The following is a 12,747-nucleotide window of genomic DNA, read 5'->3' as shown; positions in this document are numbered from 1 at the left end:
TCCAGGATCTTCTGGGTTTTCAAGGCTCCAGCTAGCTGATTTTTCAATTTGCGAGTCGTAATGTTTGACACACTGGCGAACTCCAATTCAATGAATGGTTTGTAGATGAGACAAAAATGCTTTCAATACTGCTTTTATCCGCATACCCAAAGTTAAACACCTTATCCACACGACTAGGGCGAGTCAAAGCAGCGTCAAGTTTGTCAGGGTGATTAGTCGTCATGATGAGAATTCGACCTTCTTGGGCTCCGACACTATCTAAGCAGTTCAAAAGAGCGAGACGCCGCTATGGCAGATGTCGTTTGTCCTGGCGTTCTCCAGCAAATGACAGTTGTTGGCCGGTGAAGGCAGCTAATTTGTTTCGCTCATAGAGCCATAGAGCCTATTCCTGACGAGGAATTCAAGCGCTCAGACAGGGAAGAGAGGTCTCTTTGCTTTTAGGAAGGTCTGTGAGTGACTGCGTGTCGTCTTATCATCAAAGCTTAGAGTATACAGAAGCGTATTTCGCGGAGCAGGCAGAGAATGAGAAAGGTAAGCTATTCTTTTCTCTCTATTTCAGAAGAATCTTAGCTGACTACTAGTTTGTTCGAATAGATTACTCAAAGCGAGATCATACAATACTGTATATCCTTCGCAGCAGGCGGCTTTTACTGAAGAACAGAAAACGTGGTCTCGCGCGTGATTTAACCGAGAGAATGATCTCACCACGGTGACTGTACTGGCTGAGAATTTGAAGTAGGACTGAATACATCCATTTACTGACGAGACGGTCGGCCTAGTAATCCGAAACTATGGGGCCGACGCATATTCCGGAAAACAAGGATACAAAACGCCAGCATATTGCATCAAAAGGCCAAAGCGGCTTGGTGCATTTGGTGCCTGAGGCATGATCGACTCCAGGGGGTGAGTAAGCTGGTAAACATTCCGCCCTGACGGGCCACTCCGCGACAGCGAACCCATATGATGTAGACTTCGATTACCTGCTGAATACTTATTTCAACAAGCAATGGAAGAAACTATCGCAGAGCTGCGACGTCAACTTGAAAAAGGAGAGACAGGCGCGAGAAGGGGCGGAGCGCCGTGAGGAAGAAGAGAGACTGGCGCGAGAAGAGGCAGAGCGCCGTGAGGAAGAAGAGAGACTGGCGCGAGAAGAGACAGAACGGGAACTCCAACCCAACAACCTGTTCCGCCTCCTCGATCGCTGCCATGACTCTCTGTCCCAAGCGATCCGAGTCGAGACGGATGCGACCCTCACGACTCAGGGCAACGCGACCGACCCAGTGAACCGACTTTACCCCAAGCGCATAGTCCCTTGGCCTGACTTCCCCCAGCTCCAAGAGCAAGTCTGGAGCAAATTCGACCGCACCGCTGCCTTTACCTCGCGCCTACTATTCCCTACCGATACCCAAATCGATTACGTTGCCACGAATATCCAGAACAACCCGATCTATTCAGAAACCTCGCTTCGGAATTTTGAGTGAGACACTGTCGATAACTTTGTCGAAAAGATTGTTAATACTTTGCGAGACGATGATGCCCTTTGCCATGAGTTTGGAATCCAAGGCCGAGTGACCTTCTATGATCGCGCAAACCCATCGGAAAATTTGCTCGAGAACAGCCTGGGGCAAATGAGTCTTCAGGATACGCAGACACCCCAAAGGCCGGCAACACTAGGCGTGGAAGAGGCAGAGGAAAAGCGAGAGGAGCGGCGCAGAGACAGAAGGATGGCACTTCACGAAAACGCAATCGACGCGCCGACCAATTCTGTGTGCATACTGTGGCCGATGAACGACAAATACCGGTTCATGCAGTGGAGTTCAAAGCGCCACATAAAATGACGATATCCGAACTAGTGGCTGGTCTACACCATATAGATCTGGCCCGGGATGTCATTGACCAGGAGGGCGACACATTTGAGTTTTATGCCACCTGCCTCGTCGCCGCTGTGGTCACTCAGATATTCTCATATATGATCGATAGTGGGGTTCAATACGGCTACATCTGCACGGGAGAAGCTTTTGTTTTTCTCCATATCCCGGAGGATGATCCCACAGTTGTTCAATATTTCATGTGTATCCCGAACCAGGACGTGCAGGCGGACGATGAATTGCGCCTCCACCGGACCGCCATCGGTCAGGTGCTTGCATTCACCCTTCAAGCGCTAGCCGCCGAAGCTCCGTCTCAAGAGTGGCATGATGCGGCACACGATAAGCTAAAGACCTGGGAGGTCGAATACCTGGATGTGTTGAGAAAAATCCCCGAGACTCTCCGTAAAGATCCGCGAGCCTCCAATTATCGACCCTCGCACTGGAAACTAGAGCCGAAGACGCACAATACACGATCCCGTGCTCGCTGCAAACCAGACATGTCTACTCCAAAGCATTCGTCGACCGAAGGCAGCGGCAGTGATGAAGAATTGCATTCGCCATCAATCGCTGCAGCGGCTCGCAGCAGGTCGAGTCGTGGCCGAGGCAACAACCGCCAATCAACTAAGGAAAGCGAAAGCACACGAGCCGGCAAACAGACCTCTCGAAAAGATGGGCAATCTACACGACCCTACTGCACAATTGCCTGCATCCGCGGCATCGTCAACCGAGAACCTCTGGATAAAGAATGCCCCAACTGGAAACTCCACGGCGGCCAGAGACACTCTATAAGACCGCAGGAGTTCACACGCCGGCTTCACCGTCAATTTGCCCGAAACCGAAACCATGGGTTTGAACAGCTTCACGTCTGTGGTCGGACAGGAAACCTCATCAAAGCTACCCTTCTATCACACGGGTACACTGTGGTCATTAAAGCTACCACAATGGAGAAGCAGCATCGCCTTCAAGCGGAGGCAAACAATTATCGTCACCTCAGGAGCTTGCAAGGAAATCAGATCCCCGTCTGTCTTGGGACATTCACGCCACGAGTCTCATATTGGTACCATGGAGAATTAATGGCGCAGATGATGATACTGAGCTGGGCTGGAAAACGTCTTCAGCATGTCATCAACGATGAGAATTCCAGATTCTTTCACCAGGAGCGCGACAAAGCTCTGACCGTGCTCCGGTCGCATGGAGTTGTCCATGGCGACAGTGAGTGGCGCAACATGCTGTGGGATGACCTGGGTGTTCGTTTATTTGTCATTGACCTGGAGGAAGTGAAATGGTTAAAGCGCCCTCGGGCTCTTGAACCAACCTCTGGCAACATGCGGCATGGTCATCGCGTCGGGGTGAGGAAGAGCAGGAAAAAGCTCCTGTCCAGCTCAACTGCTGTCTGCTCATGATGGCCCCCGGACCCATAGACCACTGCGTCAGTTGACGTTACGTCTACACCTTAGATCACTCGTGATACCTGGGGAAAGGGGTACAGCGTTAGATTCACAAGTCGAACAAGGAAATGAAAGCCCTAGGGATAATACATGAAGACCTTAGGTGAGACAATGCCCTTTGGAGTGAAGAGCTTGGGCGTGCTTTGATCATCGACTTTCACCGCTCTACTTTGAAATATCGACCGACTCTGCAGCGACCGGGGCAGCAAAACGACGACTATGTCGAGCTGAGACAGAAGACGCAAAAATTCTTCGTGTGTCGTGAGAAGGAAATCCACTTTCTACCTGTTAAACTAGCGATCTTATTCTTGATACCCACATTTCTGTCGTCATCCATTTATTTCGAGGCGGAATGCCCTTCTATATATGCTTCGACACCACCGAGTCATGAGGCGAGCCGGGCTTCCGAACTTGAGGCTTTTTCCAATGATATGCCATTATGAAAGCATCGAAAAGGTTCATTTAATTTCAATACCTAGCTAAGACTGTCGTGTACTAACCAAAAATATTGCGATAAGCGCCCAACCGCTCGAGGAACGAGATTATCCACATGACTTTCCCAGATATGCTGTTAGACATACATTCCATCAGCAGGCCTCTCTCTGCCAAACTCCTTTGAGAATTTTTTATTTGATTCGGCGGCTAACTTCAAGTATTTGTAGTTCACCTGGTTGAGGTCAGCCGCAGCGAGAGCGTGTGCAATAGCTGCGACGTTTTTGATCTGGTTCATGGGTCAGCAAGTGAGATAGATGTTCAGTACCACTCGGACACCCACCTCTCGTCCATTCAGAGCTAAAGTCTCCAATCGTCGGAGTTCGTGCTCCTCAACAATGGCAGGTCCTTGCATCGTACATGCCTTGGACAGAAAAGTTGACCAGAGATCTCTGCGAAACTCTCTCGTTAAATTCTCATACTCAATGATCAAATGGATCCGGCTGAGAATCGCGTCATCAAACTGGATACCCCGATTTGAAGTCAAGAAAAGAATTCCTTGATAATATTCCAGCTTTCGGAGAAAAATGGTCACAAGGCGATTGTGGGTATCGTGGTATGATGTACGCTGCTCCATGAACGCGTCTGCCTCATCCAAGAGAAGCACGGCATTAAAGTGTTTGGCGATCTTGAATACTGTTTCAAGTTGTTGCTCAAGCGCATTGGAATCCCCGTGGTTGACAACAAGTTCGCCTGCAGATATCTGGAAAAATCAGTGACGCCAAAATCAGCCGAGCTGGATGGTTCATACAGAATAGAGGGGGAGCTTGAAATACTCTGAGGTTGCCTCAACCGTGAAAGTCTTTCCGACTCCCGGTGGGCCACTAGTACAAGTTAGGTTGGGAAGTCTTCATATCATAGACGCTTTGCCAACATACTTCAGAAGAATGTTGAATCCTTGGCCCTTTCCATCAATTACGTCGTCGAACGGTACCGTCGGTATGAGACCCAGTCGAGTTTTCGCCAATGACAATAGGAGGGTCTTAGTCTCTGAGGGGATCTTCAGGCAGTCGAACGATTCAGGTGACCAGTCCACGTCCTTAAGAGCACTAACTGCGCACTCCACTGGAATCACATTAGCCGGACACCAAACCATTGTCAGTCGTGTCACATACAGAACATTTTCTCCTTGAAACTGAAACAGCAAACTGTTGGGCAGGCGACCAGTAAATCGGCTTCGCTCAGCTTTTGCGCATCCACACTGTCTCCTCGTATTTTCTCCTTCTCTCGCTCACGGTCCTCCATGAGCATTGCACCAATGCTAAAGACTGCAATTCCAACCTTATCCTTGACCCCAATGTCGCGGAGTGACGGTCAGGAGTAGTTTGGCTGCATTTCATGGAAAAATGCGGCGTCCACTGCCACTCGACTGTTGATGTTGACTTTGATAGCCTTCCCCTTGTTCATAAAGAATGCGCTGCCTTTACAGTGCCGAACGTGTGAGCCGGCCAAATCCCGAAACTTTTGGCCCCTCTCGATCAGGTTTTTCCGGGCTTGCTCGTGGTTTGGATGGTGGTGGAGAGGGAGTTAAGGAGAGCGATTAACTAGTACTAGTATAAGGAGATAGTCTTAAGATAGTAGCCCTTATTATAGATTATATAGTAGAAGGAGGCTGTAACCTTAGTATAGAACTAGTAGGATTTATATACTATAGCCTTATTTAGTATAGATAGGCTAGTAGCCTATTCCTAGAGCTCGCTAAGTTCTATTATAGTAGCGTCGATACTAGTAGGGGGAGGGGTAACTAGGCTATTAGTAGTATTATTAGTATAGTTAGTAATAGTAGTATTAGCGTTAGTAGTATTAGGCTACTTATTACTATCCTATAGGGTTTATAGGCCTACTAGTATCGCCCCTATACCGCCTCTATTACTAGAGAGTAAAAGGGTAGTAATATTGTTAATATTAGAAGTGTCTTTATCTATACTAGCCTTAGTAGTAGTAAGATCTAGCGCTATTAGGTTAGTCTCTTTATAAGTAGCTTTCTAAGGATAGCTAGTAGGATTACTATCTTTATTAATCTCTATAGTAGTATAGGTAGCCTATATATTATATAATAATAGGACTATAGTATAGGCTAATAATATTTAGTTAGTTAGATAGTAGCTAAGGAATATATTTAAATTATCTAGTAACTTAAGTATAATAAGCTTTTGCTTAGAGTTACTAGTATAGGACTTAGTACTATAGAATAGCTAGATTATAAGCGCGTTACTAAAGTGTTAATTAATCTCTAGGAGCTATATATTAATTAAGGTAGAAGGTACTAGGATTAGGGAAGGCTAGTATAGAGGCTAAGATTAGACTAGCGCTACTTAGTAGATAAGTATTAGTATAGTAAGTATATTTCCTAAGCTATAGGTATTAACTAGGATACTACCTTATAGTAGGCTAGCTTCCTACTAAAGTATCTAGGAAACCCTAGTAACCTACTAGGGCTTAAGAGTAGTAGGATAGACTAGGTATAAGGAGACTAGGGTAAGTACTAGTAGCCCTATATTATTAATAGAAAGTTAGGTATATTAGATAGCGGTATTAAATAGGTATATTAGGTAGTTAAAGGATATATCCTAGGTAGATATAAATATAGTAGGGTTAGCTATTAGTATTAGCCTATTATTAATAGAACTAGTATAGCTAAGAGAAGAGTTAGGGATTAAGAGCGCTACTAATATAGAGCTCGCTAAGATTATAGTCTAGAGCTATAGGTTATTTAGTAGGCTAGGGGGAACCTTATTAAAAGTAGTATAGAGAACTAAGCTAGTAAAGAACTTAGAGCTATAGAGGTAGTAGTAGAGGTTGTGTATATTAGATAGTATAAGAGGCGCGCGGTTTAGGTATATAGTGGTTAGTTAGAGTAGTTAAGTAGTAAGTCCTACTACTAGGTTATAGTATTTAGGCTCTAAAGGGATAGTCTTTATTATACTAATAAGCGGTTTATTATTAGTATTATTATAGGGGTCTATAGGGTAGAGTTTAAGGAGTTCTAGAAGGGCTTATAAATTATCTTAGGACTAGGCTAACGTACTATAGGTAGGGATAGTAGTAGAACTAGTAGCGCTAGACTAGGATATAGTTAGCTCTAGTAGTATAGTAGGGTAGATATAAGGGGTAGTAGTAAGGTAGGCTATAATACTCTTTATCTTAGTAATTTACTAGGAGAAGTAGGTAAGGAGCTTTTAGTAGATTAGGGTCTCTTTAGTATTAAAGTAGAATAGGGCTTTAAAAAGCTAGCTATATTAACTAAGATCCTACGAGTAAGATAGAAGTAGGTAGTAGATATACTATAGTATACGAAGGTTAAATATATTAGTTAGCTCTATATATAGGGTAAAGAGATCTAAGGGGGATAGGGATAGTAGGACGCTAGTGTATTTGCCTATATAGTAAACTATAAGGAGGATTAAGGAGTTATAGATAATATAGTAACCTAGAGAGACCTATACTAAGTTAGTAAAGCCGAATTTATTATTATAGTTATAGTAGAAGTTAAGGATAATATCCTAGGTCTTAGTATAGTCTAAGTTAATAAGATAGAATAGGTTCTGTATATTTAGATAGTTAAGGATACCTACGATAGTAGGAGCGGAATTATCTATATAATAGATAGTAGTAGTAGAGATATTAATAGTACTAACGTTCTCTAAAGACGCCTCCTTACCCTTAGATTATACTATATCTAGATATAGGAGATATAACTAAATATAGAAAGGGTAGAAACTAGTACTTAGTTAGCTTATCGAGGTTAAATTAGAGAGGGGGTAATATAAGGTATATATAGAATAAGAAGGTAGTAGAAAAGATAACTAATAAAGACTAGATTACTAACCTTAGTTAAAGATAATTAATTAAATATAGGTACTAAGTATAGTAATTAAGTGTAGTGACTAAGCGTAGTACCTAAGGTAGTGATTAAGTATAGTAGGGTCTAATTAAAAGTAGGGGAAATATAGGGGAAGGATTGCTAGGAGGTTAATAGGGGTTTAAATACTTAGATAAGATAAATTTACTTAGATAAGAGTTAGCGGCTAGAAAGACCTAAGGTTAGAGAAAATATAGGAGAAGGATTACTAGGAGGTTAATAGGGGTTTAAATACCTAGATAAGATAAATTTACTTAGATAAGAGTTAGTAGCTAAAAGGACCTAAGGTTAGGGAAAATATAGGAGAAGGATTACTAGGAGGTTAATAGGGGTTTAAATACTTAGATAAGATAAATTTGCTAGGATAAAAGTTAGTAGCTAGAAGGACTAGAGGTTAAGGAAAATATAGGAGAAGGATTAATAAGAGGGGAAGCTACTTAATATATCCTATATTAGGAATTATTTATATAAGGAAGATAGGATATTAGGTAAAGTTAGGATATAGTTTCTAACTAAGGTTAGAAACTATCTATAGGACTATTAGAAGCTATATAGATAAATTATTTAAATACTATACCTACTACTTATAACTTTTTATCTTAATTTTCTAACTAAGATTAGTAATTATACTTTTATAGTAATTTGCTATAGTTTTAAGAGGTTAGTATTATTTATATACTTAACGTCTATATATTTAACTAGACCTTTTAGTAAGGCTTTCTAACTATAGTTAGCTATTTTACTTATATAGGTAGTAATATCTACCTTATACTCTTCTACTATAAGTACTACTATACTTCTTAACTAGATTTTCTAACTATAGTTAGAAAGTATATCTAAACGAAACTTAGTATTCTAGGCTTTATATAGTTGTTTTTTCGTAAAAAAAAGAAGTACCCCGCTATATACTTAATAGGTAAATATATAAAAGAAACTTAGCGTTTTAGGCTTTATATAGTCTTTTTTCGCGAAAAAAAGAAGTACCTTACTATATATTTAATAGCTAAACGTATAAAAGAAACTTAGTATTTTAGGCTTTATATAGTCTTTTTTCGCGAAAAAAAGAAGTACCCTATTGTATACTTAATAGCCTAATATCTAAAAGAAACTGATTCTTTTAGTCTTTTAATAGTGTTTTTCGTTATAAGTCTAGTATAGGGTGATTGAAACTACTATATATAAATACTCTAGTAAAGAATTTACTTAGCTTTCCCTAAGACTAGTATACTAGCTATAATTTCGACCTCTATTATCTTAGTTAGTTTATTATAATATTAATAGCTAGTAGTAAGCCTAGTGTATATAAGGCGATTAATTAATCCTTTACCTTTACTACTATATTAAACCTTAATAGTTAGTATATATAGTCGATTTAGGAAGGCCTTACTCTAATTAAAAGCCTATTATTTAAGGACGTTTACCTAGCTATATTAATAATCTAGGATTACGCTTATAGAGTTATAGGGGATATTATAAGATTATTATAGGAGGTATATAACTTTATTAAATAAGGGGAGTTTTAGAGGATATATAAAGAAAGCTTAGAATTATTCTAAGACTTATAGTAGGTTATATAGGATATAGTAAAGGTTTAAGAAGGACTTAATTAGTTTAAAGTAAATATATATAAGCGAGCGATTCTCTAGTAGGGGGAGCTATAGGCTAATACTCTTCTTAGGTATATAGGTAGCTATATAATGTTATAGAAGGTTAGTAAGTCTATTAGTAAAGGACTATCCTACTTTAACCTCTAAGCTACTATTAATAACGCTATTATATATTAGAAGTCTAGATGTGGTTGTGGTATTTACTAGTATACTCGAATTATATAAATTAATCTTAATATTATACTAGTATAGTAGAATTTAGTACCCCTTAACCCTTAAATACTATATATGTTAGGGCTTAGAATAGATATAGATAGATTTATTTGTTCTATTAGCTTAGGTTACCTAATGTAGTTAGCGATACTTATACTATTAGTATAGGCTAGGGGGGGTATAAATACTATAAATATACCTAGATCCTTACTAAAGAGACCTTATAATAATATACTATTATTAGTATTATTACTACTATTGTCTTTATTATTAACCCTTTCTCTACTATCTAATAGCGAGTAGTATAAGAACGATAAGGATAATAATAGCGAGGGGGATAGTAGCGATAGCGATAAGGATAATAAGGACGATAATAGTGACGAGGATAGTAAGGATAACCTCCTTTGCTTTTAAAAGTAGCTATATCCTAATCCTATAAACCTTTTAGCTAGCTGTAGCTGTGCTTTAATATATACGGCGATTAGGTATCTTCTTAGGGGGATAGAGCTCCTAATTAATACCCTTAAGAAGTAGCTGCTTTAATAGGTTAGAAAAGTAATAATAACTTAGCTTATAGTTTATACCTCTTTACCCTTATCTCTTTATAATCTCTATACCTATAAGCTATATAAGCGCTTAGGCCTATACTATTGTGATATATATAAGGAATTGCTTTAGTAGCTAAGTAATCTATACTTTAATCTTAGGGTATAGGATAAGATAAAAGCCTAGAATATAGGTTAGTTTAGAAATGTTATAACGAATCTCGAGTTAGGGTAGTGGTTTCTAATAGTAGGTTCGGGTATCTTAAGGATTATAGATCTAGCGGCTTAGTAGTTAGTAATGTTCGCTCGGCTATATAAGCGCTACTTTAGCTAAGATACTAACCCTATGATTTAGGACCTCGATTAGTAGCTAGATTAAGATAGAAGTATTATACTATTAGGGCTATTTAGGTAGCTAAGTAAGGACTTTAATAGGAGCTATTTAGGTAGCCTCCGGTGGTTAATTATAGAGGAGTTTAATATATATGATTAGTATTATTAGACCCGCCTATCTAAGCCTTATTTTAGGTAGGTAAGGAATATATAGTTTAGCTTAGTGTAGTAGATGGTTTAGTAAGACCCTATATATTACGCGTTTTACGTACTATACTAGCTAGATTATCTATAGAGGCTTGTATCGTTTTTATATTACGTAAAGCGGACGTATCTTAGAGAACGTACCTTCTTTTACTATATCGATATTAATCTTATCGACTTTATATAAAATAGGCGGGGTATAAATACGCTATAGGGTAGCCTTACTCTTTCCGATAAGGATAGTAGTAACTATACTAAGTTACTCCTAGGGATATATCGCGATATCGCTATATAGTATAAGCGGTTAGTTAACTAAGGGTACGCTAAGGATAGCTATATATAGTATATTAACGCTAATATATAGATAAAGGATAATAAAGCTTACTTTAGCTATAGTTAGATTAGGTAGATCTACTAGTTTAGGGATATATAGTTAAGCTTACCTAGCCTACTTTATAGGTTTACTAGTCTAGCGACTTTATAGTAGATAAATATCCTTCTTTAGTTTATTATAATTAGGGAGGATTACTAGATACTTGATATAGCGGAGTTAGGGACCTAGGATAACCTCTTACGCTACTATTAGGATTTTAACTTAGGTACTAAGATATTATCTAGTCTACTAAATAGCGCGTTCGGTAGCTAGATAGATTATATCTTTCCTATAACTATATAGCTAGGATGCTTAGGTATAGTGTTAGATACGCTTATTAACTAAACGCGGTAGGATACTATTAATATATAGAGGGAGTTAGATATCTTATTTAGGGAGAGTAATAAGGTAGCGTAAGGCTATATCTAGGGCTAGCGATATAATACCTAGTAGCTATACTAGAAGGCGTTTAAAAACCTTATAGTGGTTAAAAAGTAGGCGTTTAGGGAGGATTCCTACTTCTACTAGTAAGAGCTAGGTTAGCTAATAATCCTAGAGTTTATTATTAATAGTATCTAGTATATAGAGTTCTAGTATCCCTTTAGTATTACGGAACCTACTAGTACTAAAGTAAGTGGCCTAGCTACTAGTACTAAAGATATAGAGGATAGTAACCTGATAGATATAAGTACTATAGAGGAATTAGTATAGAAGCTTAGGAATTTAATATATAAGGTAAGATTTGTAAATATTATATAATATATTACTATAAAGATATTAGAGAGTGTAGAATACTATATACCTTATAGTATATTTTAGCTAGATTTTCTAACTATAGTTAGAAATATAGTATAGTAGTATAATATATATATATATATATATATATATATATATAAGTATAGTATTTCGACCCCTTCTTACTATCTAGTTAATAATCTCTAACTATAGTTAGAAGCTATAGAAAGACTTTAATATTTAGTAAAAAAGAGTATTAATTAGGATATATTATATATATAGTTATAAGTATAATATAGTCGAAAATATAGGAGAAGGGTATGGTTAGAAATGTAGGAGAATATATCTGCATTTTCGACTAAGCTTTTCTTGTGTATTTTCGACTAAGGCTTTGTTATATATTTTAGACTATCGGCCTTTAACTTCTTAAACTATAGGAAACTACTATATTTCGACCTTAAATCTATAATTAAAGTAAGAAATTATAGCTAGGTTATCTATTTTAATTATTAAGAAGATATATTATTAATTAAAATAAGAGGTTAGTATTATTAAAAAGGTAGAAGTATAGTATGGTCGAAAATATAGGAGAAGGGTATAGTCGAAAATATAGGAGAAGGGTATAGTTAAAAATGTGGGAGAAGGGTATAGTTAGAAATATAGGAGAATATGTTTGTATTTTTAACTAAGCTCTTTTTATATATTTTTGACTAAGGCTTTCTTATATATTTTAGACTATCGGTCTTTAACTTCTTAAACTATAGGAAACTACTATATTTTAACCTTAAATCTATAATTAAAGTAAGAAATTATAGCTAGGTTATTTATTTTAATTATTAAGAAGATATATTATTAATTAAAATAAGAGATTAGTATTATTAAAAAGGTAGAAGTGTAGTATAGTCGAAAATGTAGGAGAAAGGTATAGTCGAAAATATAGGAGAAGGGTATAGTTAAAAATATAGGAGAAAGGTATAGTCGGAAATATACGAGAATATATCTGTATTTTTAACTAAGCTCTTTTTATATATTTTTGACTAAGGCTTTCTTATATATTTTAGACTATA

At 38.1% G+C, this 12,747-nt stretch overlaps 2 protein-coding genes across 2 annotated transcripts; one reads left to right on the top strand and one right to left on the bottom strand.

Moving 5' to 3' along the window:
- Window positions 1-791: 791 nt before the first annotated feature.
- On the top strand, window positions 792-3,271 carry PGRI_055210 (uncharacterized protein; the record flags this gene model as incomplete). Its single annotated transcript, XM_040793234.1, has 4 exons — window positions 792-866; window positions 1,005-1,477; window positions 1,619-1,815; window positions 1,875-3,271. The coding sequence occupies 4 exons, from the start codon at window positions 792-794 to the stop codon at window positions 3,269-3,271; spliced, it is 2,142 nt and encodes a 713-aa protein (XP_040645201.1).
- Window positions 3,272-3,887: 616 nt separating this feature from the next.
- PGRI_055200 (ATP-binding protein) lies at window positions 3,888-5,059 on the bottom strand (the record flags this gene model as incomplete). The annotated part of the gene is made up of 5 exons (XM_040793233.1): window positions 3,888-4,037; window positions 4,092-4,511; window positions 4,560-4,632; window positions 4,687-4,873; window positions 4,924-5,059. The coding sequence occupies 5 exons, from the start codon at window positions 5,057-5,059 to the stop codon at window positions 3,888-3,890; spliced, it is 966 nt and encodes a 321-aa protein (XP_040645200.1).
- Window positions 5,060-12,747: the final 7,688 nt, after the last annotated feature.

This window comes from Penicillium griseofulvum (genome assembly GCF_001561935.1).
Source record: "Penicillium griseofulvum strain PG3 chromosome Unknown contig_84, whole genome shotgun sequence".
NCBI classification, from domain to species: Eukaryota; Fungi; Ascomycota; class Eurotiomycetes; order Eurotiales; family Aspergillaceae; genus Penicillium; species Penicillium griseofulvum.
Note: the sequence above shows the minus strand (reverse complement) of the source record. Positions and strands in the feature narration are given on the sequence as shown.